Source organism: Cetorhinus maximus, chromosome 14 (genome assembly GCF_964194155.1).
Source record: "Cetorhinus maximus chromosome 14, sCetMax3.hap1.1, whole genome shotgun sequence".
NCBI lineage: Eukaryota > Metazoa > Chordata > Chondrichthyes > Lamniformes > Cetorhinidae > Cetorhinus > Cetorhinus maximus.
The window spans coordinates 17,431,128-17,458,813 of NC_135892.1; the positions used below are offsets into that span (position 1 = coordinate 17,431,128).

Here is a 27,686-nt window from a genome sequence, read left to right on the forward strand (position 1 = left end):
GGCGGAGAGACTTAGAGGGGGAATTCCAGAGGGACTCTTAAAGCCTAAGGTTCTTAAGGCGCAGTTGCCAAGGAAGGAAGTGTGGGACGTACAAAAGGCCAGTGTTGGAGGAATGCAGTGTCCTCGGTAGGTTGTAGGGCTGGAGCAGGTTGCAGAGATAAGGAGGGGCCATGAGGGAATTGAACATGAGGATGAGAATTTTCAAATCAGTGCGTTCAGGGACTGAGAGCAGTGGGATCAGATAGATGACCCTATATCTACCTGTATAATACCTAACCTGGGGATTTAGCGTTGTGCTCCTTGTCATACTGGATGCTGTGCCTTTCACACGTTTCCCCACCTGCACTGTTTTAATCTTTGGACTGTGAAACTAATGAACACTCTGGTAAGATGAGGTTTGGAGAACCAAGAAGCTGGTTAATTTTCCTTTATCGATTTTGATTTCACTCATGTATTTCCTCTTTGCTTTAGTGCGAAACATCTGGAAGAGATCAAGAGTCTGTGGGAGAGCTTATTAGCAAACTTTGAGTCATTGGGTCACTGGATGACAGAGAAACAGAAAGAGCTGGATGAAGTGGAGGATTTGTCTATCCCACTGGAGGAAAAGCTTTCCAAAGTTAAGGCACGTCTATCCCATCCAGCGACATTCTCTTTAAACCCTGAAGCCTGACTATGAGAGATAAGCAATCATCAAATTACAGTAATTAAAACAGAAAATGCTGGAAAAACTCAGCAGGTCTGACAGCATCTGTGGAGAGAGAAGCAGAGTTAACGTTTCGAGCTCGTATGACTCTTCTTCAGAGCTCCTGTCACCCTTCCTCCCCCACAGCTCTGAAGAAGAGTCATACGGATTCGAAACGCTAACTCTGTTTCTCTCTCCACAGACGCTGTCAGACCTGCTGAGTTTTTTCAGCATTTTCTGTTTTTATTTCAGATTTCCAGCATCCTCAGTATTTTGCTTTTATCAAGTTACAGTCTTGTTTCCAAGAAACAGCAGGAGAAAAAAAACTAAACAATCTGCTTTCTCGACTTGCAGCTTATTATTGACGCCGTTCTTGGTAAGTCAAAAGAGGTTAAAAGCTTGGAAGAGGAGTCACAGAACTTGGCCCAGTTTGTCAGCCCTGGCGAGATTGCCCGGGTCAAGGCTCGGTTGACCCAAATAACCAGGCAGTGGGAAGAGCTCCGCCAACACACTCAAGAGGTGGACAGCAAAGTGGAGAACCGAGTCTCACTGCAACAAAAGTATGAAGAGGGCCTCAAACAGGTAATGACGCAAATACGCAAGCAAACGTTTTAAAGTTATATTGTGTTCAGTCAGCATGTGAATGACTAAATGTAAGTAAAAACTCATGTACTGTTGGTGGATATTGGGTGTCTTTAGGTCTCATTGGAGGGATACTATGCCTTCAAAAATAGTCTCATGAGCAGCAGGGTAAAGTTAGAAAAATAGCCCGATTTTTGCACATTAAAGCTTTCTTTAGGTTATTATTAATGATGAACTGGTTATGCATTATGCAGTCAAGATGCAGATGTGAAAGTCTGCAGAAAGGCGGAGGTCTAAAGAGTTTCTCCGTCTTTTGTAAACAGATCCTCAAAACCTTGCTTCCTTCAATCTGAAGTAAAATGGACAAGTGATTTTATTTTTTTGCTCCTTTTTTTTATGTAGGTCCAGCAGACACTGATGGACATGGAGACTACATTGATGGGCAGGACCAACAAATGCTCCTCAGCAGTCGAGGCTAACCAGCTGTTAAAGGCACATCTGGTATGAATGTGCATTGGCGTCGTGTGTAAATCACATACCACAGGCACAGCAATAAATCTCTGCCTGTTGAACGGGAGAACAGCTCTTTACTGTCCAAATGGTTGAGGGCGTGCTTATTTTATAGCAAGGACCAAGAAACATAAAACATTAGTTATATTTTATTGTTTGCACTTGTCTTGCTTTATGAAATATCTCCAATCGAGCGGCGTGTATTCAAGCCAAATCTTCTGAGAAAATTTTTAAGCTGCGGCGCTTTCATTCAGAATCTCCCTCTGCGCTTGAATAATTTAGCGGTCCTTCCAGAAGTTGCTACCCATTTAAGAACCTGTCTTGGTGCATAAATAAAAGATGCGGCCGCCGTAATGCATTACAGCATATAAAGGACTGGCTTTTATTCCCCCCACTGGCTGATTTTCACTTTGGCTCTATCTGTGTTTGACCTTCTTGCTGCTCTTTACAGTACATCAGCTGATGTACTAGGGGGCCCATTTTCACTTTCTCTGATGGTGGAAGATGGCTGAAGAACCTGATTTTCATTTACCTTGACTTCCATAGCGCTTTTGCTTTTTCTGCAAATCCCTTTCTTGTAAAAAAAATGACCTCAGACTTCATGCTTTCTGATTTTTTTATTACTAAAAAATCAATTCCCTGCTGAATTCTGTAGGTTGAAGCGTCTGTGAAAAATGCACAGCCCATTGTTTTTACTCACCTGGATTTTCTGCTGCTCTGCTCCCTCCCCAGGAGTTCTGTCAGATTATGGAGCAGATAAAAACCCCGATGGCATCACTCTCAACGACTGCCCGTCGAATCAGCAATAAGGACAAAGCTGTTCAGGAACTGAGTGCCCTGCAGCAGAAGTATGAGAGGGTGCAGGATCAGGCCAAGGAGGCACAGGCGGTGCTGGAGAACCTGTTGTCACTCTGGCAGAAGTACGTAACCCTGTCAAATTCTCACCCATTTTGTTGCTAGAGCTTCGGTCCAGAATTAACCACATAGATCTCACACACATGTGCGCGTGCACATACCCTACACACACATACCACACACACACATACCACACACACATACATACACACATGCCTCTCACACACACACACCTCTCATGTACACGCCTCTTGCACACACACCCCTCATGTACACGCCTCTCACACACACACACACACCTCTCATGTACACGCCTCTCACTCACACACACACCCCTCATGTACACGCCTCTTGCACACACACCCCTCATGTACACGCCTCTCACACACACACACCTCTCATGTACACGCCTCTCACACACACACCCCCCTCATATACACACCTCTCACACACACACACCCCTCATGTACACGCCTCTCACACACACAGCCCTCACATACATGCCTCTCACACACACACACACCCCCCATTTACACGCCTTTCACACATACACACACACACCCCTCATGTACACGCCTCTCACTCACACACACACACACACCCCCCCCTTATATACACGCCTCTCACACACACACACACACCCCTCATGTACACGCCTCTCTCTCACACACGCACACACACACACCTCTCATGTACACGCCTCTCTCTCACACACACACACACATGGGTTTTGGTAGAATAGGTCGGGAGAAAGTGTTTCCACTGGCAGGTGGGTCAGTAACTAGAGGAGACAGATTTAATATAGTTGCCAAAAGAATGAGTGGGGGAGACGAAAGAGAACATGTGTTTTGTAATGAGCTGTTGTGATCTGGAATGCATTGCCTGGAAGGTTGCTGGGAGCAGATCAATAATAGCTTTCAAAAATGGGATTGGAAAAATACTCGAAAAGGAAACATTTTCAGGGTTCTAGGGAAATACCGAAAGAACAGGACAAGTCAGATAACTCTTTCAAAGAGCTGGCAAGGGCACACATGATGGGCTGAATGGCCTTCTTCTGCGCTGTATGATTCTATGATGCAATGAGCCATTTGAATATCCTTGCATATTCCGCCAAACTCTGATAAGTCTGAGGAAATCCCAGGTACTTTTTCTTCACAGAAAGTCTAAACTCTCACCTTCATCAAACGATCTCAGGAACATCCATTCAAGCTCTCCATGCCGGCAGAGTCTTGCTATAACACAAACTGCGTGCACTGGGGCCGGGATTGGAGGTTGCACAGCGAGTAGTCATGATCTGGAATGTGCTGCCTGACAGGGGAAGATTCAACAGTAATTTTTAAAGGGAAGTTGGATATAAACTTGGTAATGGAAAAGTTTGCAGGGCTGTGGGGAAAGAGAAGGGGAGGAGGACTAATTGGATAACTCTTTCAAAGGGCGAGCACAAACATGATGGGTCAAATGGCCTCCTAGGCTGTAAGCTATTGCAAGCTGCAACTGTAGGGCATCTATTCTTCATCGCTGAATTGATGGCGACATTATTGTCTCAACATGTTGAGATGTTTTGGTTTGCTTTTTCTTGGTTTGTAAAACTTTCTTTTTGTAACCAGGTATGAGAAGGACCTGTCCAGCTTTGGCTCGTGGCTTGAAAGGCATGAAGCAATTACAGGCTCCTGGTCCTCCTACCTTCCCTCTGACCAAGCCAAGCTGCAGAATGAAGTGCAGACTCTAAAGGTAAATACCAAACACTGCTGCAGTGTTTACAAAGCAGTCGATGTGCGGAGACCCGAGAACCATACAACTCAATTTGGGACCTAAACAAAAAGCCAGAACACAGCTGTACACCAGCACTCAAATTCAGAACGTCTGTCAGCACTGCCCATCATAGCCACGGCTCAACTCTTGCCCTCTCCCAAAATGAGTTGCCGGCTTAAGGTGGCCCTTTGTCCCTGCAAGAGGTCCCTCACGCACTGGAGTTCCTGAGATAACCATGGTTCTTTCTCTTGATGAAGAGCTACCTTGTCAAACACTACTTGCTTTTGTTAACAGAGTGAGAATCAGTTGTCATAAAATTCTGAAGAAGTCTAAGGGTGGCTATCTTATTTCCCAAGAGGAGCAGCATTAAGAACTTTCCAAACTGTTAAAAGGGAAAAAAGTAAAACTTTCATTTATATGGCTCCTTTGACAACCTCAGGCTGGCCCAAAGCACTTCACAGCTAATGAGGTACCTTTTTGAAGCATTATGACTGTTGCCCTGTTAGAAACATAGCAATTAATTTGTGCACATGGTGAGGCCCCACAGGCAGTAATGGGTTAATGACCAGATAATTTGTGACATTGAAGGAGAAGTATGCCAGGACACTGAGACGAAATCTCTGCTCTTCTTCAAAATAGTGCCATGGGATCTTTTACATCCACCTAGGAGGGCAGAGGAGGGGCCTCGGTTTAATGTCACATACGAAAGATGGCACCTTCAGCAGTGTGCACAGCATTGGAGTGTCAGGCAGGATTAGGCGTTCAAGTCTCAGGAGTGAGGCTTGAACTGACCACCTCCTGGCTCAGAGGCAAGCTCTGTGTCGCTGTATTTTTGGATAAATGTGATTAGGGCACATGTCATTGTCTCCATAATTCTTCCTGACTGTTATGAGACAGCTTTTCGGTAAAGCTGAGTTGTTTAAAAATCCCAGAGGGAAACTTTAAACAACTGTCATAACCTGTATTTTTAGTGATATGTTTGAGATGCAGCTCTAAATTCAGGAATCAGACCATCAGTTCTTGAGAGATTTTATATTAAATTAAATGAAACATTTTATTAAGTTACAACATATTGAACATGTATACATAGCTACAACTTACTACTATCATAACTTTTAACAAATTCCTGGACTAATCTCCATTAAGGCAACAGGAACCCATAGACTTTCAGCAGACACCAGGCAAAGCATTTTACAAATTCAAAGTGAGGCTCCTTTCACTTTGGTTCCTGTGGAGCCAGTTGTAAGCTTACAGCTATTTTGATCTTACATTGCCTCTACCCTGCACACACAAAACCGCTGAAGTTATACCTAGTACAGCTCATCAAATGTAACTTCTCATTGTATCACCAGCCTCTTTGAACAATAAGACCCCTTTCATCGTACCAATTTTATTAGTAATATAAACATATTGCTTAGTCTCTGCTAGCTAGGTGTCAGATTTCACCCACCTTCTTGAATGCTCTATTCAAAAAATGCAAATGCAATCTACCTCACTTACACCTCAAAACTGGTACATATCAAAGCACCCAGACGTGTTGGTTTTAATCCAATTAAGACACACCCACAGACTAAACCCCTGTTTTAAAAGAAAAATATTTTCCAATAATATTATATACATTAATAGCTTCACTGACCTGTACATCTCCTGAAGCTGGGTCATTAGTATAGTATATCAGATTCTAGTTTGCAAAAGCTGCGGCAAATAGCTAGCACGGACGCCGTGGATGGACTGAACAAGTTTGTTCTGTGCTCTCGGTACTTGTGGGGGAACTTTAGCAGGTGTGACAAGTTTGCCCATGGAGTACTGACATGTATTTCTCATCATCTCTCCAGGACCTGCAGTCTGAGGTGATGTCCCAGGAGTCAGTCCCCAGGGGCCTTGTGACGCAGGGAAAGGCCTTGTACCCAACCGCCTCAGAAGAGAGTGTGAAGACAATGAAAGCAGGCTTGCAGCAGCTGGATAAGAGGTGGCAGAGTCTGTCCCACACCATCAAAAAACAGTGAGATTAATTGAAACTTCTCTAAAGTGTGTTTTGAATCTGCTTGAAATGAATTTTTTTACATCAATAATTTTTCAGTTGACCTTGAGAGGTCATGTTTGCTTTTTGTGATGGAACTGTATAAAACACTGGTTCAGCCTCAACTGGAGTATTGTTTCCAGCTCTGGGTACCACACTTTAGGAAGGATGTGAAGGCATTAGAGAGGATGCAGAAAAGATTCACTAGAATGGTTCCTGGGATGAGGAACTTCAGTTACATGGATAGACTGGGGCTGTACTCCTTGGAGAAGAGGAGATTAAGAGGAGATTTGATAGAGGTGCTCAAAATCATGAGGGGTCTGTGCAGGGTAGATAGAGAGAAACTGTTCCCATTGGCGGAAGAGTCGGGAACCAGAGGGCACCCATTTAAGGCGATTGGTAAAAGAAGCAACAATGACAACAGGAAAAGTGTTAGGCTCTGAAACACACTGTCTGAGAGGGCGGTGGAAGCAGATTAACCCAGGCTTTCAAAAGGGAATTGGATAATTATCTGAAGAGAGAACATTTGCAGGCTATGGGGGAAAAGGGAGGGGTAATGGGACTAGCTGAGCTGCTCTTGCAGAGGGCCAGCATAGACACAACAGGCAAAATGGCTGCCTCATGCGCTGGAACCATTCCGTGATTCTAAGGCTGGCAGTAAGGCCGGCGTTTTCTGGCCCCGCCATGGTGGGACACGCTGCTGGGGAGGTGGCGGGCCAGCCAAAAGTCCATTGACTTTGGGGGTGGGGGGAACCAGAAGATGCCGTGGTGGGCGGGGCTGGAAAAAAATCCCAGCCTAAGTTGCCCCTCATAAATGTGAGGGCTCGATATGGTTAATGGCTGTGTTGGTGGACTAGTAGCCTAGAGGCCTGGACAAGTTATCCAGAGAGCGAGGAGAAATATTCTGAATTTGTAAAATTAGGCCATTGATCGTTTTTAAAGGCCCAACTGGTTCCCTGATGTCCTTTTAACAAGGGGAATTTACACTCCTTACCTGGCCTGGCCCCAATGTGACTTCAGTTCCACACCAATACAGCTCGCTGAGTGAATAAAGGAGCTGGAATATTCTAAGCCTGCGCACTAATTACGTAACACTGCTTTTGTTCCACAGGATTCGTCTCCTTGAGGAGGCAATCGAAAAACACCAGCAGTTTGATGAACGCTTGTTAAAGTTTTCTTTCTGGGTTGATCGCTTTCTAAGTGGCCTGCAGTCGACCTCTGAGATCAGCTCCACAGATCTACAAGCTGCTTTGAATCACATAAAGGTAACATTCTGAAGGTCCCTATATTTTTGAAAAAAAAATGTTGTTAAATGGGCGGAAGGGGGGTGTTGCTCGACTGGTAGCTCAATTTACACCAGCTCCATTTTCTTTGTTCACAATGGAAATAGTGTTTTTTTCCCCCCCACTTATCTTATCAAAGCCCCTTCTGGGGATGAGGGGCTTCAGAGAGGGGGATACGTTGGAGAAGCTGGGGCTGTTCCTTTTACAGAAGAGAAGGTTGAGTGGAGATTTGGAAGAGGTGTTCAAAATCATGAGAGGTCCAGACAGAGTAGGTAGGGAGAAACGTTTCCCATAGCAGAAGGGATTGAGAACCAGAGGACACCAACTTCAGCAGAATGGCAAAGGAACCAACGGTAACATGAGGAAAAAACCTTTTAATACAGCGAATGGTTAGGCTCTCGAATGAACTGCTTGAGAGTGTGGTGGAGATAGGGTCAGTTGTGGCTTCCGAAAGGGAATTGGATAATTATTTGAAGAAAAAAACATTTGTCGGTCCACGAGGAAAAGGTGGGAATGGCACTCGCTGAGTTGGCCTTGCAGTGAGCCAGCACAGACACGATGGGCCGAATGGCCTCCTGTGCTGTAACCATTCTATAATTCAATGGCTCTATAACTTTAAACTTTGAATCTGATCTAGTAATTAGTCAAGTGACATAATTAGAAAAAGTAAACAAATTACAGTGGATGCTGGAAATCTGAAATGACGAACAGAAAATGCCGGGGACACTCAGCAGGTGGGGCAGCATCGATGGAGGGAGAAGCAGAGTTAATGTTTCAGGTTGACAGCCTTCCATCACGACACAGATACTGCCTGACCAGCCGAGCGTTTACAGCATTTTCTGTTTTTATATTTTGTGAATAAGGTGTTTGTTTGACTGCACCGTGTCTCACTGAGCAAGACAAGAGACAGAGAAACGTGATTTTCAACATGAGTTCACACTCGAGGGATGCGACAGTGGGTTTTGTTGCAGACAGATTTCCCAGACCATTTTCAATGAACGCGCAGCCTCTGCCACAGGGCAGATAACTAGGGCAGTTAACATCACTGAAACGTACAAACGACTTGGGGTTCTGACAATAGAGAGGATGTTAACACAGTGGTTACGTTCTCTGACCTGCGATCCGGAGATCAGGAGTTCAAGTTGCCCATAGAAGTTTGAGAATTTGAATCCAGTTTAAAAATCTGGACACGAGAGACTGGTGTCAGCGAGAGTGACCGTGCAGCTGTCCGATTGTCATTAAAAATCCAGCTCGTTCACTAGTCCCCTTTAAAGAAGGAAATCTGCCACCTTCAGCTGGCCTGGCCTACATGTGATGCCAGTCCCACACCAACGGTGTTGACTCCTGAATGCCCTTTGAAGTGGCCTAGCAAGTCACGCAGTTGTATCACACTTTATCAGGGTGGCTAGGGACGGGCAATAAATGCCAGCCTAGCCAGCAATGCCCACATCCCGAGAATACCTCCTTTTACATGTTTTCAAAACTGTGCAACTTTCCAGATTTATTCAATTTAGCTTCACAATTTGCCGTGGTGGGATTTAAACTCCTGACCCATCTCATGCCTGGGCCGTAGCAGTTACACCAAACAATGACCCTTAGCTCAGTGATGACATGATTGCCTCAGTTTTAATGCAGACTGATAGGATCCCAATACCTGTGCCCTTCTACGTGTAGTAGGTGAGTAGATGTACCAGCCTTGGCTCAGTGATAGCACCTTTACCTCTTGAGTCAATGTTTGTGGGCTCCAGCCACACTCCAGAGACACAGGCCAGAATCTTGTGCTCTCGCTGGTGATGAGCTTGGGGGCGGGGAGGGGAGGGTATTAACTTGGGCGAGCTGGTAGCGTACTGGAACCCTGCCACCGTCCCGCCTCCACCAGAATTAAGCTCTGGGTTTTCTTTTTATTCGTTCATGGGATGTGGGCTTCGCTGGCTGGGCCAGCATTTATTGCCAATCCCAAATTGCCCCTGAGAAGGTGGTGGTGAGCTGTCTCCTTGAACTGCTGCAGTCCCTGTGGTAAGCGGTGGGAAGGCCTATGGACAACCTTCCACCCTGGTGCCAACTGAGGCCCTTCAGTAGCCAATTAAAGACCACTTAAGGACCTCATCCCACTGCCACTGGTATGAATCCAGCTGCCGGTGAGCCAGTCACCATGCGACGTGCTTGACAGGTCATGTGTGGCCAGCTTGTCACCTGGAGGGGCAGGAGGAAGGTGGGGGTGCCTTCGATCAAAGGCACTCAGTGCCTGATCAAGGGACTGGGTGTCGGGAAGGGGGGTTGGTGGCTGAGAGCCTCCCTTCCCTTGGTGCCGAGCCCCATGCACACTTCTTCCCATGACCCCCACCCCACGAAACCCCCCCCTCCCCGCCCAACATTACTTACTTGTGGCCCAGGTCGCTCTGCGATCCTGGGACTCTGGTGCCTGAACACAAGAGCTGCTGGCCTCTGATTGGCTGGCAGCTCTCGGTAGGCGGGACTGCCACCTTCGGGGTTGTGATTCCAGGGGAAGACTGGTTTGGCTGGTCCTCCCAAAAGAGGCAGCGTGGATCTCTAGCCGGCTGTCTAGCCAGCAGGGGAGACCCCCGACACCTCAATCAAATTCTGCCCATGATATAGCCTGATACTTCAGTGTAGCACTGAGGGAGTGCTACATTGTTCAAGATGCTGTCTTTAGGATGAGACATCAAACTTGCCCTCTCAGGTTGATGTAAAATTTCCATAGGCACTATTTTGAAGTAGACAGGGGAATTCTCCCTGGAGTCCTGGCAAATATATACCCCTCAAGCATCATTTAGGCCCAGACTATTGTCCCTGGGTCGAGTGCACAGACTCAGGAGATTTCCCAGCTCAGCGAACTCGATCTTTAAAATGTCCATCCATAGCTCGGAGTTTTGGTTGATGTTGGGGGCGGGGGGCGCAGTGCCAGGGGGGCAGGGGGCCTGGCAGTGGGGGGGAAGGCAGAGTGGCTGAAGTAGGAGTTGGGGCGGGTAACCCCGAGATGAGTGCGGAGGCTGCCAGGTGCAGAGGCAGGCTGGAGGCAAGGCCTGTCTCTGTGCTCTGGCACTGTGTTTAAGCACATTAAAAAAAAAATCCCTCCATCCTTCAACCCCCCCCAGACAACTCCCTTTGCCCCATCCATGCCAATCTATGGCAACCCATGCCCTCCCCACACACCACCCTTTTCCCTTACCCCCTCCATACCAACTCACCTAGTATCCTTGACACTTCCTGGACAGCTTTGAACTTTCCTGCACAGCTGGACTATGCCTTGATAGCTGGACCAATTCCCTGACAGCTGGACCAATTCCCTGACAGCTGGACAGTTCCTTGACAGCTGGACCAATTCCCTGACAGCTGGACAGTTCCTTGACAGCTGGACCAATTCCCTGACAGCTGGACAGTTCCTTGACAGCTGGACAATTTCAATGAGTTTGTGCGTAAAATATTGTATAATCATGTTTAATTCTAAGAATCACAAAGGGTTCCTTGGCTCTCCCGAAGGTGTCCCAGGACCCGATCCAAAGGGTACCTTGCCTGTCCAAAGGGGTACCTTGGCTATTCGAAGAATCCACCAAGTTCAGACCTCCTCTTACCTGGTCTGCTCTGTGCATTCCAGAATTGGGTTCAAAAATTGCAAGGCAGTGCAGGCAGCCAGTGATTTAAATAGTAAGCTGCCTCTGCGATTTGCACATGTATGAGCCCCAGCCTGACTCCAGCCTCACCCACTTTGGGACTTAGAAAATTTGGCTATTTCCAGGATCTCAGTGATGGTGAAAATCTGGGTCTTAGGTTATTATCACAATGCTGTTTGTGAGATCTTGCTATCTGCAAATTAGTTGCTGTATTTCCTACATCACAACAGTGACTACATTTCACATTGGCTGTGAAGCAGCTTGGAGCCACCTGTGGTTGTGAAAAGTGTTATATAAATGCAAGCTGGTTATTTTTATTTTATTCCTGACTTCACTGAACATCTGATTGCGCATCGTCCATCTGGGAAGAAGGTCATGAGTTAGCACTTCTATCTTGGATGCAACTTACAGGGCAAGATTAAGACTTATCCTATTCTCGCTTCCCCTCCTCAGTATATCCAACTTTCAACCCTGAAACTAAAGTTTATAACAAATTGAAAGCCCCATGAATCAGATAATGCTGGTCAGATCCTCGTGAGACTTCTTCTAATTCACTGGCCAATTCATTGCTTTGTAAGCATACCTAGCACAAAGGAAGATGATTGTGGTTGTTGGAGGTCAGTCATCCCAGTGCCAGGACATCACTGCAGGAGTTCCTCAGGGTAGAATCCTCTACACAACCATCTTCAGCTGCTGCATCAGTGACCTTCCTTCCATCATAAGGTCAGAAGTGGGGTTGTTCGCTGATGATTACACAATGTTCAGCATCATTCGCGACTCCTCAGATACTGAAGCAGTCCATGTCCAAATGCAGCAAGACCTGGATAATATCCAGACTTGGGCTGACAAGTGGCAAGTAATATACATGCCACACAAGTGCCAGGCAATGACCATCTCCAGCTAGAGAGAATCTAACCATCACCCCTTGATGTTCAATGGCATTACCATCACTGAATCCCCCACTATCAACATCCTGGGGGTTACCATTGACCAGAAACTGAACTGGACTAGCCATATAAATATCTGGCTACAAGAGCAGGTCAAAGACTAGGAACCCTGCAACGAGTAACTCACCTCCTGACTCCCGAAAGCCTGTCCACTATCTACAAGGCACAAGTCAGGAGTGTGATGGAATATTCCCCACTTGCCTGAATGAGTGCAGCTCCCACAACACTCCAGAAGCACTCCAGGACAAAGCAGCCTGCTTGATTGGCACCACGTCCACAAACATTCACTCCCTCCACCACTGAGCACAGTGGCAGCAGTGTGTACTATCTACAAGATGTAATGCAGGAATTCATGAAGGCTTCTTAGACAGCACCTTCCAAATCTATGACCACTACATCTAGAAGGACAAGGGCAGCAGATAGATGAGTACACCACCATCTGGAAGTTCCCCTCCAAGCCACTCACCATCCTGATTTGGAAATATATTGCTCTTCCTTCACTGTCGCTGGGTCAAAATCCTGGAACTCCCTCCCTAACAGCACTGTGGGTGTACCTACACCACATGGACTGCAGTGGTTCAAGATGGCAGTTCCCCACCACCTTCTCATAGGCAACTAGGGATGGACAATAAATGCTGGCCCAGCCAGCGAAGCCCACATCCCGTGAATGAATAAAAAAAAAGCTTGTCTACCACTATGTGAGGTGATCTTCAGGCAACAGAACCCCCTAATGGAGTGTGGACTGGATGTAATCCAACATCTCAGCACTCGAAAACCAATATTTCTGGTGTGATTGGGCCTGCCTCTGGGAGTAGGTTTTGAGTAAATGATGGATAAACTCTGGCCGGGGAAGGTTCACTGTCACAATTATTAAAAGTTCTTTCGGTCAACGAAAAATCAGAACAAATGAATGAAATGCAATGGGACTGAGGTAAAAGCAAAGATTTAGTCCTCGTTTCTGTGGTTTGCAACTCTCAACAAAAGCCATTTTTAATTCTATGCGGTCAATTTTTAACCTGGCGTGAGATTCAGGCAGGTGGTTGGTGTGCTGGGAGCAAAATGCTCTTGCTGGCCTAACATCAGGCCTAGGCTTCTTTAACTGCCAGGCTTCATTTGAACACCATTGATCTACACAGAGCAAGTAGCAGGAGGATACAGAGTGATTGCTAGGTCGGGAACTCTTTAGCCACTTCCCCGGTTGTAGGTAAGTAGCAGAGAGGGGATTTCCAGGAGGAAAGCGGAGGGGGAGCGCGAGGAACAATCTGGGACAATCTGGGATCCAAGACTTTCTCTGTGGAGCCTGGAGAATCTTCTAGGCCCCTCTCAGGGATGTTCTGGTCTTACAGGTTTGTGCTCCCTCGCGTATGGAAGGCTGAGGGATGATGCGATTGCGCTGTTTAAGATGATGAAAGTTGCTGGCAAGTTAAATATATTCTGGTGGGGAGCCCAGGATAATGAGACATGGCTTTAAGCTTGGAGCTAGGAGTTTTGGTTTGATATCAGGATGGACATCTTCACACAAATCTGGAACTCTTTCCATTCGCAAGCCATTGTGGCTTGGTTAGTTGAAATTTCGCAACTGTCTTTGATAGTTTTTTATTGGAGTTAAGGAACCAAGGCAGGTAGATAAAGTTATGATAGAGATCAGTCATGATCTAATTGAATGGTGGAACAGGTTTGAGAGGCTGACGGTTTCTCTGATCAAATCCTTTAATCAAATTAAACACCTCAATTTGATCACCTCCTAATTTTCTATACTCAGGGAAATACAAGCCCAGTCTATGTAATCGCTCTTCATAAATGTAATCCTTTTATCCCAGGTATCATTCTGGTGAATTTGCCGGCAGCTCATCCAAGGCCACTATACCCTTGCTGGGGTGTGGTACCCAGAACTGAACACAGTACCCTAAATGGGGTCTAACCAGAGCTTTATATATCTGTAACCAAACTTCCACCCCCTTGAGTTAACCCTTTGTAATTCTTGTCCTGTTGTCTCACTGTGTAGGACCAGGCGGGAGCTGTAGAGCAGCAGTGTGCTGAGCAACAAAGCCTGAAGGACCAGGTGGACTATCTGTGCTCCATGTGCGAACCAGCCGACCAGCTTCTCCATGGCAGGACCGAGGAGTGCTTTCAACTTTTCCAGGAGGCCAATCAGGTTGTTGAGCGAAGGAAAGAGGTCCTCAGACAGCTGGCTTCTTTCCTGGAGACCCACAGAGTTGCAGGAAACGTGCTTCACAGGATTAGGAAGACCGTTGAGACAGCAACTAACTGGGACAAGGTGAAGACGGAGCTGCTGGATAAGGAGCTGGGTGACGTGACGCCAGACATTAAACAATTGGATTCCCAAGCTACAGCCCTTGATGCCCTCATCAGTAAAGCTCAGTGCCATCTGAAGGATGTGGGTTCTGACTCCAGGACCTCCTGTAGGGCCTTGGCTGAAGGAGTAGAGGCAGAACTGGAGTCCGTCCAGAACATCCTGGGCACCAAGCAAAGTGAGGCCGAAGCACTCAACTCCCTGTGGAAATCATTTAAAGAGCGCAAGGAGCGGTTGTTGAAGACCATTGAAGACATTGAAGAAAAGGCAGACAATGCGGGTTTGAAAGAGCCTAATCTGCCAGCTTTACAACTCAGGTGAATATACTCCAAGGGGCTGTGCTGGGTACAATATTGGACACAAATGATAAAGCATGGTTATAAAATGAATTTATAGAATAGTGCTGTTTTTAGCTGATAGAAACAACAAAGGTCACACTGGTTTCCTCATGGACTTTAACCCCGTCAAATATTGGAGAGAAAAATGTTTAGAGTTGGAGTCATATTTGATCTACTTTAAACTCATTCTGCCATCACCCATTCTTCGTACCTTATTCTGAAAGCCCTCTGACATAAAGAGTTTAATTCAAAAGTCTATACCACTCAAAAGAGGGTATTGTCATCATCCTGGTGTAAACAATGAGCCCTTTGATTCTACCTGAAGTAAGGTAACAAAGGGATTCAACTATTGTACATAACTGGAGTAATCTTTCAAAGCCAAGCAATTGAACCTCATTCAACAAGCTGGCAAACTGATTTATTTCAAGGTCTGTTGAGTCATTGAAGCAAATAGCTCAATGTAGCTTCCTAGAAGGAATGATTTCAGTGCCAGCTTGTACAGGAATACTTTACAGACCTCACTTACTGCTGCTATATAACACATTGTGAGTTTTATTCTGAAAGTGCTGACACATAGTTAGCTTCTAATTCTTTTAAACATATTTATTGCTAACTGGTTCATTTTGGATTAAAGAAGGAAAACACTTGCATTTATATCCCAATGTTTCACAACCTCAGGACAGGGGATCTGAGACTTTCTTTGTGGAGTCTGGAGAAACGCTCCTAATCTTCCAGGCCCCACTTGGGAATGTTAGGGTCTTACAGGTTTGTGTTCCCTAGAGTAGGGAAGGTTGAGGGGCGATGCGATTGCACTTTTTAAGATGATAAAAGGAGTTGATAAGGTAAATCTTCTGGTGGGGAGCCCAGGACAATGGGACACAGCTTTAAGCTTGGAACTAACCTGTGAGATCGAGCCCCATTCCAGAGGGTTGAGTACATGATCCAGACTGACACTCCAGTGCAGTGTCGAGGGGGTGCTGCATTGTCAAAGACACTGTCTTTCAGGTGAGGCATTAAACCTATGCCTTGCCTCTCCCTCTCAAGTATTCATAAAATATCCCTTGGCACTTTTTGAAGAAAAACCTGGTGTCCTGGTCAGCATTATCCCTCAACCAAAAAGAGATGAGGTCATTCATCTGATTCTCTGTTTCTGTGAGTTTGCTATGTGCAATTTGGCTGTTGTGTTTGCCAGTGAAATATAGGGCTGGAATTTACAGCTGCAGATCGCCCTCCCACCGCGTGTACGTAAGATACAGCCCGATGACGTTGGGTTGGCTATCAGACATCATCACGCCAGGCTCTGAAATCAAAGATGATGAGCAGGTGTGGAAATTGGAAGCCCTTCGGCCATTTTGAAATAACCAATTAATGAGCTGCTGATAAAAGCAAAATACTGCAGGCGCTGGAAATCCGAAATAAAAAACAGAAAATGCTGGAAAACCTCAGCAGGTCTGACAGCATCTGTGGAGAGAGAGAAGCAGAGTTAACGTTTCGAGTCCGTGTGACGACGTTTCAGAGCTGCTATCGAGCTTGTTAAAGAGCCATTTGTCGGCAGTCTTTCATTCGCCACTCCATTTTTCAGGCGTTGGATGGGGAAATGTTTGGGAGTGATTTGCGCTGGGCATGATGAGGCAGCACAAAGGCAGAATAAAAGGCCTGCCACTGGGACCATGGCTGCATGTGGCTGCAGAGTCTGCTAGTGAAGATGGCTGCTGTCTGTATGTTTTTTGACTCCATTTATTCACTTTTTGGAGGCTGCCATAAGAAATAAGGAGAGACTGCTCGAGCAGGGGGGGCCTTTAAATTGGTGGCCGTGTTTGACTTCCTGTTCACGGTATAACCCTTGACCCTCATGATCTCCCGGCCTAGACTCCCGATTGGGTGCGGAGCCCCCTTTCACATCGCTGATTGGCTGCCTTCTCGGCGGGCAGCCTTTAATCGGCCACCTGACACTTGATTCGCTGAGCTGAGACGGGTGGGAGGGGTGCGGGGGTGAACAGACCAATCACTTTCTGTCCCCCCTCCTTCACCCCGTCGAAAAGGCAAAATCGAGCACATAGTCAAACACTTTGGGACACCCTGTTATAGGATGCTATATAAATATAATCCCTCCCTTTAGAAAACTTTAAGATCCCACTGGTTATTCCAGTTACAAGTAGCACTCTGGTCAGGAATCAGCTCTAAAGATCACCCAAATCCCAATGGAGATTTTCCTGTATGTGTGATTTTGGGATTAGGCTGGTGTGTTCACGTGTGAGCAGTTCCAGGCTCATGGGTTGGTTGGGAGGTAGGGGATATAGAATATGGATTAAGGGAACGCGCTTTGTTTGATGGGCTGTGACAGTGGTGTTCCTGTAGGGATCTGTTTTGGGGCCTCAGCTTTTCACAGATGTGGCACTGTTCATAGTTCATTTGCCTCTGAATCGCAAGATGTTGGGTTCAAGACCCACTCCCGGGCTTGAGCACAAAAATCAAGGCTGACACTCCGGTTCAGTACTGAGGGAGTGCTGCACTGTCGGAGGTGCCGTCTTTTGGGTGAGGCATTAACATGAGGCTCCATCTACCTACTCGGGTGGATGTAAAAGTTCCCATGGCACTATTTCGAAGAACAGGGAAGTTATCCCAGGTGTACTGGCCAATAGTAACCCCTTAATCAGCACCACAAAAAAAAATTATCAGGCCATTATCACATTCCTGTTTGTGGGACCTTGCTGTGCACAAAGTGGCTGCAGCATTTCCTACATTACAACAACAACTACACTTCAGAAAATACTTCATTGTCCGTAAAGCACTTTGAGATGTCCAGTGGTCATGAAAAGCACCATATAAATGCAAGTCTTTCTTTCTCTTGTATGTATTAATACTTTGGATGAAGGAATGGAGAGTTATCTATCCATGTTTGCAGATGACACTAAGTTAGGAGATGCCATAGGCTGTCGGCAATGGTGGTGTAGTGGTAATGTCACTGGACTAGTCACCCAGAGCCCTGGGAAGATAGGTTCAAATCCCACCACCACAGCAGCTGTGGAACTTCTTAAAAAAAAATCTGGCATAAAGCAAGTAATAGTAACCATGAAGCTATTATCAATTGTTATAAAAACCTATCTGGTTCACTAATATCCTCCCTTTAGGGAAGGGAATCTGATCCACAGTAATGTGGCTGACGCTCTGCAATGGCTGGTAATTAGGGGTGGACAATAATGTGGGTGATGCCCACACCTCATGAAAGAATAAATTAAATGGGAGCAGGAAGTTGCAGAGACTAAGTGAGTCAATGGTCATTGGAATTCAATGTGGGGAAGTGTGGGGTTATCCACTTTAAACCCAAGCAGACTAGGCCTGTGGAGGATTTAGGTGCCTGTACACAAATCAGTAAAACCTGGTACAAAAGGTAATCAAAAAGGCTAGTGGAATATTGGCCTTTTTCTCAGTAGTGCTGCATTCATTTATTTTTGAACACTGCACTTCAGGAAAGATATATATTGGCTTTGGAGCGGGTGCAGCAATGATAGAACCAGGATAATACCAAAAATAAAATAGTTAAATTAAGAGGACAGGTTGGATTCCTTTGAGTGTCAAATGTAGAAAGTTAAGGGGTGCATTAATCAAGGAATATAAAATGTTTAAGGGATTTGGTAGGGTAGATACAGTGAAACTAAAACAAAAACAGAATTACCTTGAAAAACTCAGCAGGTCTGGCAGCATCGGCGGAGAAGAAAAGAGTTGACGTTTCGAGTCCTCATGACCCTTCAACAGAACTGAAGTATAGTTACAGTTTGAAACTCGAAAGAGAGTTGGGGAAATTTTAAAACCTGGACCTCGCTGAGGTGCTTGAGCCTAACTAGAGAATTTCTTTACCTTCTGTAGGTTGAGGTTGTTTAATCAGTTTGAGGAAGATCTCGGCACCCAGCAGCATGAGCTGCAGTGGCTGATGGACAAAGCGAAACAACTGGCTCAGAGGGATAAGGTTTTAGCTGTGGAAGCTGAGAAAGAAATTAACCTGTTGGAGGTGACCTGGAATGACACCAAAAAGCTGATCAGTGACATGTGAGTACAGTAATAATGAATCAGAAGAGAGGTTGCATTATCTCACTGATTCATGACTAATTCAGGTTATTTTTATCTTCAGCATAACTAAATTCACCACATGAATAAAGATGTGCAAAACTTCAATAATTTAAATGTAATTTAAGTTGAATTAGATGCTGGATGACCAAATTAGTCGCACATGGCTTAATTTTGTGTGGGCCGTCATTTATTTACGCAGCCTTTCTTTTGAGTATGACACAGATTTATATTTTCTTGACATAGCAAAATTGAATGGGAAATGCTCACAACAATGGCAGTAATGCTTATGGATGGGAATAATGTGTCCTACATTACGTGGTAGAATTTTCTACAGGGGGTGGGTCTCCCAGTCCCCAGGAGGGGAATTGCCAAAGCTGTTTGCTCTGTTTCTCTGCGATTTCCACCAATGTTGCTTCAGGAGATTAGGAGAACGGCGCATGGAAATTCTGCCTCAAGATAGACTACAGATTTTTATTGAAGGACTCTCTGTGGAATTACGTGAATGAGGTACGTTCATCCTCCCCTCCTGCTACACGTCGCACTGAATCACTGTTTCTTCTTTACAGTCAGGAACAGGGCTGCTTCCTGGTTGGCCTCATGAGGGACTACCAGAGTTCAAAGTCTGCTCTTCTCAAAGTGATTGAAAATTCTGAAGCTGTAGCTTTGATCAAATCAAGTCTGTTGGATCAAGAAGACATAAGGAGAACGCTGTCCAGGGTATGTGTTGCTATATCCCATTAATCATCAGCTTCCACGAGTTGCCCTACAGAGTCGGAACACATTTTAACAGAATCCTAACATCAAACAGTTACAAATTCAAATAATGATTTTGGGGATTTTCACATCGCTTTCCCATCTGTTAGTATTCTTAACTGATCGATTCAGACTCTGGTGATCTCCATACAGGCTACATAGGCTGTAACACATGTTGTCATGTACTTTTCAGGCGTGTCTCTCCTTCCCCTGGTGCACAACCATTAGGAATGGGCTCCCTTGGTTAATCCAGAATTGAAATATCATTCGTAACCAGCTCTGATGTTCAAACTGAGGATCCAATACATGGTGTTGTAACCAAAGAAACATCTAGGGTGCAAATTTGGTTTCTGAAGTGCCACCAGGGTTGCCAACTGTGATTAAATGTATTCCTGGAGGCTTCAGCACATGACCTGCCTCCAAGCTCCAGCTCCAGCCATTAGCCGGACAACACATCCATCCTTGTAACACACTGCCTTCCTAGACCAATCGGAAAGCAAAAAGACTCATGTCCAAATGGGTGATGCTTGCATTTTTTTTTTCCTATTTCCAATATTTTTATATCTGGTAAAGAGAAATGTTCAAAGAAAATGACAAAATAACAATCTTTTCAAATGTCCTGATGGTTTTACTCCAGGGTTGTACACAGCAATGTCCTGGAGACTGATCTTCAAATCCTGGAGACTCCAGGCCAATCCTGGAGCGTTGGCCACCCAAAGTGCTATGTAAGTCTCGTACCCTCCTGAAGGTGCGGAGTGTGCAGCCAGCTGCTTCTTTCTGGTGCAGCCTGCACTGGAAGCAATCCTGGTGTCACACGACCCTACCAGTAGATGTGAATACAGACTTCCTAAATGAACCGTGAAGGTCTGTTGAATTAATTTGCGCATCACTGTGCAAAAGAAAAAGGCGGCGAGCTGCAAGATGGGCCTGCACCCAGGCTTTTTAAAGAGCCAGGCACTCAACTTGCAGGCAGGGTGGTTTTGAAGAACCTATCCTGTTGCAAACTTTTGTGGAACGTTTCTAGAGGCACTGCGGTGAGCTCCTGGACTTGCCAGTGAGCGTTGCTGCATCCCGACATGGGGCATGGAGTAGCGGACCTGTCCACACGCAGGCTGCCGCGGGCCTGGTGATTGCAGGCGCTACGCCTCTGGGTCTGCAGCACGTCAGGGAAATAGAGCAGAGGCTGCGGAGAGGGCAAGCTCTGCGTGATACTCTCTGCCAACTTGGAGCCACGCTCCTCCATGCTCCCTGAGATTGACGGGAGGCTACCTGATAGGCTGGCCAATGAACCCAGCATCTCCGTGTACGTGCCCATCAGCGTTCTACAGTATGCGCCCCCCCCCTTTGAGGTCCTCGCCCGAATACTCTGCAGCAGAACTCAGCTGCGATCTTGTCCTCCGGGGAGATGGCAAAAAGCAGCACCCTTTAGCCCTGGCCTGGCTGCAGCCCAGTCGTACCTGGTTGACTCACCCTGTGCTCCAAGGTCAGTAAGGTGCCACTTCCTGAGCTGGAGGCTGTGAGTGTCAGATCATGAGAGAGAGCCTCATCATGAGTGCTGAGCTGGTGCTCTCCTCCTCCTCCTCCTCCTCCTCCTCGGGAAGCTGTGGCTGTTCAGGTGCCAGCTCTTGGGTGTCATAAAGCAGAAAACCAGGAGAGGAAGGTTGATGTGAGGGAAGGGGGTGGGGTTGGAATCAAGAGGTCCATAGACTGACCATTAGCAGCTTGCTCATCAACCCAGACCTCAGGACTGAGGATGAGTTGGGTGTTGAGAAGGAGAATAAGGGAGGAACAAACAGTCACCCTCCATATTCTTCACAATGGCAGATGATAGAGGCTTTGTTGCAGCTTCCTCATGATGCTGAAAGCCATCTTCTCCCTGGGGCTCAGGAGGCGCAGGCATCATTGTTCCCTGCTGGTTCTGCTCTGCTCCCTTGTATTGAGTGCCACCTTGTCAGACAAAAGAGCGGGCAGAATGTCAGTGACTATGTAGCATTGTGTTTAAGTGATGTGCCTGCCATAGCTGAATAGCTGAAGGTATGTGGGGGCAGTGAGTAGTGCATGTGAGACTGGTAGCCTGGATCGGTGCGCGAGAGTGAGGTGAAGCACCTGGGTGTTAGACCTGAGTCCTGAGTGCTAGGAGGTGCTGCTGGGTGTGTAATGGGGCTGTGGTGCAGTGAGCAGCCTGAGAGGCTGGTGGAGCAGTGGGAGAGGTCAGGCGAAGATGCGTTCTTGACCACCTGCATGAGGTCATTAGACTTTCGTGTGGCACTCCTCCCAGGTTGTCAGGGCCACACACTGAGGATTGACTTCCCTGGTAACCTGTTCCCACCCCCTTCTGATGGTGGGCCTCCTGGCTGCCCGCACAAGCATAGCCTTTCTCCTCCTGTTCAATTCCACCCCCAGTGCTTCCAACACCATGGGCTGAATTTTGCCCTTGACGGGCGGGCGGGCCTGGCCGACTTGGCGGCGGGTGGGCAGCCAATCGCTGCCGCCAAAACGGGCTCCGCCGCTATTTTAAGTGGGCGGGCCAATTCAGGCCCGCCCAGCGTGACGCCCGATGGGAAACGCTATGCCCTCCCTCTGTGGGCAGGGGGGATTCCCCAAATGTGAGAGTGCGCTCTTTCGTGCATGCACACAAAAAAGTGCACATCTCCCTGAGGTAAAGTGCTGCCTCGGAGATCACTGAAAGGTTGTCAAAATGTAAAAATAGAAAAATAAAAAAATCACTTGAGATGGGACATGTTAATAAAGTGCACAAAAACTTTATTAAACTTTTTTAAAACCGACATGAAACCTCATCCCGCTGGTGGATGAGGTTTCATGTTTTTTCTAGTTCCCGCTGGGGCTCCTGGCCTGCCCGCCAACCTTAAAGTTGGACGGGCATGGCCTTTAATTGTTTTAACTACCCTGTCAATGGCCTCAATTGGCCATTGACAGATCAGCGGGCGCACAGCTGATTTCGCTGTCCACCCACCTTCCTGAATATTTAAATGGGGCGGGATGACGTCGGGGGTTCCGTCCCCAGCTCACCGACGGAAAAAGTCAGCTCCACACCTGTCACCTTGGAATGGCCTGATGTTCCATTTGCCTTGTTTTAAATTGTAGCAATAATATTCGGTGCAGCTTCCCTTTAAGAGGGTCAGACTGCCTTTAAGAACACGAGGCTGGTTGTATCACATGTTCTCAGGACACTGTTCAGGTCCCGAGGCAGCCAGAATCATGGCAGATGGTCGGCCCTTCGCTACAATCGTGATAATGAGGTGGCAGCAGCTAATTTATGTGCTGCCCGCCTCAATGGAGCAGGTTGCGACTCACATGCCTAATCAGGATGCAGATGAATTCCATCTCACCTTACACTCCAAGTGGCCTCTCCTTAAGTCCCTCTGGCTTGTTACCTCTTTCTCCCCTCCTTCAAAAGCCACCATCTACCTCACACCACCTCTTAATATTGGATCATTTTACTAACTTTTCTGAAGTATCTTTGGATATTTTAATATTTTGAAGATGTTGTAGGGGTAAATTTTGATCTTCACCGCATGGGCACTAATCTGACATTATTGGTTTCTGTAATGGGTGAAGGGGAGGGTTGAATTGTGATCTGCTAGATTACAGCCCATACTGTCAAGAAGAGCACTTGTCCCTCTATCAGTGTACACTGTTGTTCTAGGTTCTTTATTCAGATGATGCATTGACTAAGCATCAACAAAATGAGCCACTATTTTAAAGGCTAGAAAGTTTGCGAGCACACTGCCCGATACCGTAGTTCACCTGGAATCTGCAAATTATTAACACATACTACCTAAAGTGTAGAGAGTGCAAAATATTTTACAAGGCAGTAAATATTCTGTGAAGCTGAATAGAAAGATGAGATGAGAACAAACAAATTGAAGGTCATTGGAGAAAAGAAATTGAAGGTTGTCCTTGTAGAGCAAGAGGGATATGGTGAGAAAGTGGGAATAAGATGAACCAAAAACATGTGGGCTTCTTGACCCAAATAGATAGTTCCTCTTCCTGAATTTCCCATTGGAATCGTAGCATAAGTTCACCATTTTCATAAGGATCATTGTTGAATGTCCTTTCTTCTGTTTGTTCTCACCTATCATTCCAACTTCATAAAATCATAATCTGCCAAGGTGGTCTTTGAATTATCGGTTTCAGCTCTTGCTTGGCGGTTGCTCGGAGCAACAAGCTTGGACAATCCTTGGGTTGTGAGGACGATGATCCTTAATAAATCCTGGGCTTGTGTTGACCGTGTGAGTGAAGTCTTGCTTCAACTTTGGGTGATGGATAATGATGTGGACACCTCAACATGTTGCAACCCAAGCGCAAAGAGACACTTGGCGGGATTTTCCACGCCCGACCGCTTCCGAGATCTTCCGGTCCCGGCGCAAGTCAAAGGACTTCTGGCTGGGTCGCCGCCTCGCCCACGGTGGGTCCCGCCTGCAACTAGGCCGGAAAATCCCGGCCACTGCCTGCATTTGAAAGGCTGACAAAACTCTGCATTTGTAAATTTTTTTTTTAGTATTCGGTGATGCATTCACCCGCGTAATAGATTTTAAAATGCTTAACTCCACCATCACGGGTCAGTTTAGGTCATTAGAAATAATCCTGCAATGTGTTGCAAAAACTGGTCATGGACCGAGGCCAGGATTTTCTGGCCCTGCTGTGTAGCGGGACCTGCCGAAAGGGACGCAGCAGCCCAGCCAAAATTCGGTTGAATTTCGGCGGGACTGGACAATCCTGGCGGTAGGCAGGGCTGGAAAATTCCACCCTGAATCTTAAATTCCCTAAAAGGCCGCTTCCGCTGTTTGCTCTGTATCTGTGGATGTTCCTCCGATCTCCCAATGGAAAAAACGTGCGACAGGTCATCCTTAGTGTTGAGATCAAGTGTCGAATAAAGTCTTTCTCTGAATCTTTTTGTCTGTTGGTCAGCATGAAGTGGCGAAGTCCGAGTTAAACGGAAGTCAGGAGCAACTGGATGGATTCACCTCAAAAGCTAAACAGATGTTGGCTGAACTGAAGAAGATTCATGGCTGTGACCCAGTGTCTCTCAAACACGATCTGGACAACGTCTTGGACCAATGGCTAGATGTAAGCATAATCCATTGTTCTGTTATTTTGGGCCTCTTCTGTGCTCCTTTTTAATGGAAAGGAGAGAGAAACCTTTCCCGCCGGCTCCCTCATTCACAGGACTGCCCAAGCACAGGTATGGTAGCTGGTATTGGACGTCTTCAGCCCAAAACTTCTTCCTGTCAGGGAATTGCCAGTTAATTCTGTTCAGGGGAAAAGAAAATGGTCCTGAAACTATGAGATACAAATGTTGTGGACACTTTTCATGCTTGTCGAAAAATCTCTAAACTGCTGGAAAACTGCACATTGTTAGACATAACTTACATAATCATTGGTCAGAGTCCTCATATTTATAAACTCCTGACTGTTTCTGTGTTGATTAGGTTGTACATACAAAAAAGTGATGGAGCTAGAAGGTTTTGCTGTATATAGAATGGCCAGTTTTATGAACAGCTGACTGTGTACACTCTCCCCTAACAGGTATCCGAGCGACTGGATGACAACATTGAAAGGCTAAGTAAGAGCCTTGCGATGTGGGAAGATGTGCTCAACATCAGCGAGGAGGTTGATACATGGTCCAAAAGTTCTATCTCTGAACTAAATGAAATGGTTAGCAACTTGAACGACAGCCAGAGAGCAGAAGCGAAACTGCTGGAGTTCCAGGTAGGTGGCATGAGGTTACTTCTGGTGGGGTGATGAAGAGCTACTCTAACGTCCTGGGTTACTGTGTGCAATTGTCACTGTTGCCCAGTGGTCAGTTTGCTTGGGTGAGATAGGGAATCGATGATTAAATCTGGCAAACGTCCAAAAAAGCATTAATTAAACCAAGAAGTGAAATTGGGAATTCCTCCTGGCAATTGTGCGAGTAGGAGATGCAAGATTTAGGGTTGGTCAACTGGCATGCTTCTTTCATTGGCACGAGACAAGAGTCAGAGGCCCCACAATAAACACTTAACTGTGGGCTCCCCTTCCGTTGGACGGCCAGCTGATACACTGCACATGTTCTCATTAAATGGCAATTGAGATTCTCATGTAGGCTCTAAGACCCCAATTCGCACATTAAAAGGGCTAACCTCCTGATTCAGATATGTGCTTTGGCCGCCCGGCATTAAGCCCCTTTGGAAGTGGCAAGAGTCAGAGTTACAAATAGATCAGGACACATTCTTTGGTGCTGTTAAATGCCTCGAGTTAAAATCGAAACCCCGGCAATGACTTAAGCAAGCAGATAAGCCTAACCTGCATCTCACTCAGAACCTCACCCTGTGCCCATAGCACCCTGCTTTACAATGCCCAACCTCACTGCCTCCTTAATTTTGACGTGAAACTAGGCAGAACCTTTTGCCCTTTCCTAGTTCACCAGACCTCGGTGCTGGAGATATTTTAGAATGACTCAGATTTGTTCAGTGCAGAAACAGACCATTTGGCCCAACAGATCTGTGCCAGTCTTTATGCTCTACAGGAGCCCCCTCACACCCACTTCATCAAATCCTATGAGCATACTCCTCTATTCCTTTCTCCTTCATTACTTATCTAGCTTCCCTTAAACGTATCTATACTATTCACTTCAGCTATTCCATGTGGGAGCAAGTTTCACATTCTCACCATTCTCTGGATAAAGAAGTTTCTCCTGACTTCTTTATTGGATTTATTGGTGACTCTCTTATATTTATGGCCCCTAGTTTTAAACTCCCACAAGTGGAAATATATTCTCAGTAATCTTGCTGTTCCTGTTCTCTCATTACCTCCTAACTTGTCCTACGCGATTCTTGGTTGCAATGGAATCACCTTCTGCTTATCCGTAAAACCCTTATTTAAATTCCCTCATAAATCGTGATTGTTGCCCTTCAGTCTGTCAGTTAGACTTGATTCTGACTGGAACCTCAGTGGAATTTCCTTCTGTCCACACCTCAAGGACCCTCTTGGAACTAATTTTGCATTTCCCCACATTCAGCTCTTTTGAAATCCAATAGCTGGACTCCATTCTCCTTTATTGCTTAATATTCCTTCAAGAACGTTTCCTCTCAAAGGGCACTCGGGGGCAGGATTTTCGGGTGGTCGGGCGGACATGGCAGGCGGAGCCAGGAAATGGTCCGATTGGCCCCTGTCCGCGATTTCTCGCTGGCTGACCAATTAACGGCCAGCCAGCATGTAATGTGCGCTGAAAGGCGGGGTGGGGGTGGGAGTGGGAGGAGGGCGAGCGCTGAAGTCTGCACATGCGCTGGGAGAACGCGCACTGAAAGCTCCCTGAAGGCAGAGAGCTGCCTCAGGGAGCTGAAGAATTTTAAAATCAAACATAAAGATTTGGAAAATCTGAAAAAAAAATGTCCCCACATAGGCCTCACTCACACGAACATTGACATAATAAAATTTATGTCAAAACATTTTTTTAAAAATTAATGTCGGAAACCTCACCCCGCCCGTGGATGAGGTTTCCTCAAAAATGCAAAGGCCGCCTGGCCGATTCGCCTGCCCACCAACCGTAAGGTTGGACGGGCAGCGAAAAATCTCTCTTAATTAATACTTTAATGGCCTTAATAAGCCTCTTAATTGTCGGCGGGCGCGCTGCTGACTCTCGCACGCACCCGCCAACTGAAATGTCGCGTGAGCACTCGGTGACGTTGGGACGCTCGCCCGACATCACCACGCGCTATTTCACGCCTGATTGGGTCAGGCGCGCGCCCGCCCACAGGACGTAAAATTCTGCCCTAGGTTTTCCAATGACCGGATCTGACCATTAGTCAACTGACACTTCATTCTGTTATTGACTTGCAGTCTGAGGTCAAAATTAAAGGGGAGAAACTCAAGAGTCTACATTCTAAAGTCTGTGAACTGACAGAGTTATCCAAATGTCAGGAGCCACCGCCTGTGCTGCAGGTAAGT

At 46.4% G+C, this 27,686-nt stretch overlaps 1 protein-coding gene across 1 annotated transcript in view; it reads left to right on the forward strand.

Moving 5' to 3' along the window:
- The window catches only part of syne1b (spectrin repeat containing, nuclear envelope 1b), a 447,660-nt gene that overhangs the window by 94,374 nt on the left and 325,600 nt on the right, over nt 1-27,686 (forward strand). Inside the window, exons 32-44 of the mRNA XM_078556589.1 lie at nt 472-622; nt 1,037-1,264; nt 1,667-1,765; nt 2,507-2,694; nt 4,237-4,360; nt 6,217-6,383; nt 7,513-7,666; nt 14,269-14,894; nt 18,783-18,962; nt 19,550-19,700; nt 24,669-24,827; nt 25,287-25,469; nt 27,579-27,680. Coding sequence (XP_078412715.1) covers nt 472-622; nt 1,037-1,264; nt 1,667-1,765; nt 2,507-2,694; nt 4,237-4,360; nt 6,217-6,383; nt 7,513-7,666; nt 14,269-14,894; nt 18,783-18,962; nt 19,550-19,700; nt 24,669-24,827; nt 25,287-25,469; nt 27,579-27,680 — 2,512 coding nt within the window. The remainder of the gene's footprint in view (nt 1-471; nt 623-1,036; nt 1,265-1,666; nt 1,766-2,506; nt 2,695-4,236; nt 4,361-6,216; nt 6,384-7,512; nt 7,667-14,268; nt 14,895-18,782; nt 18,963-19,549; nt 19,701-24,668; nt 24,828-25,286; nt 25,470-27,578; nt 27,681-27,686) is intronic.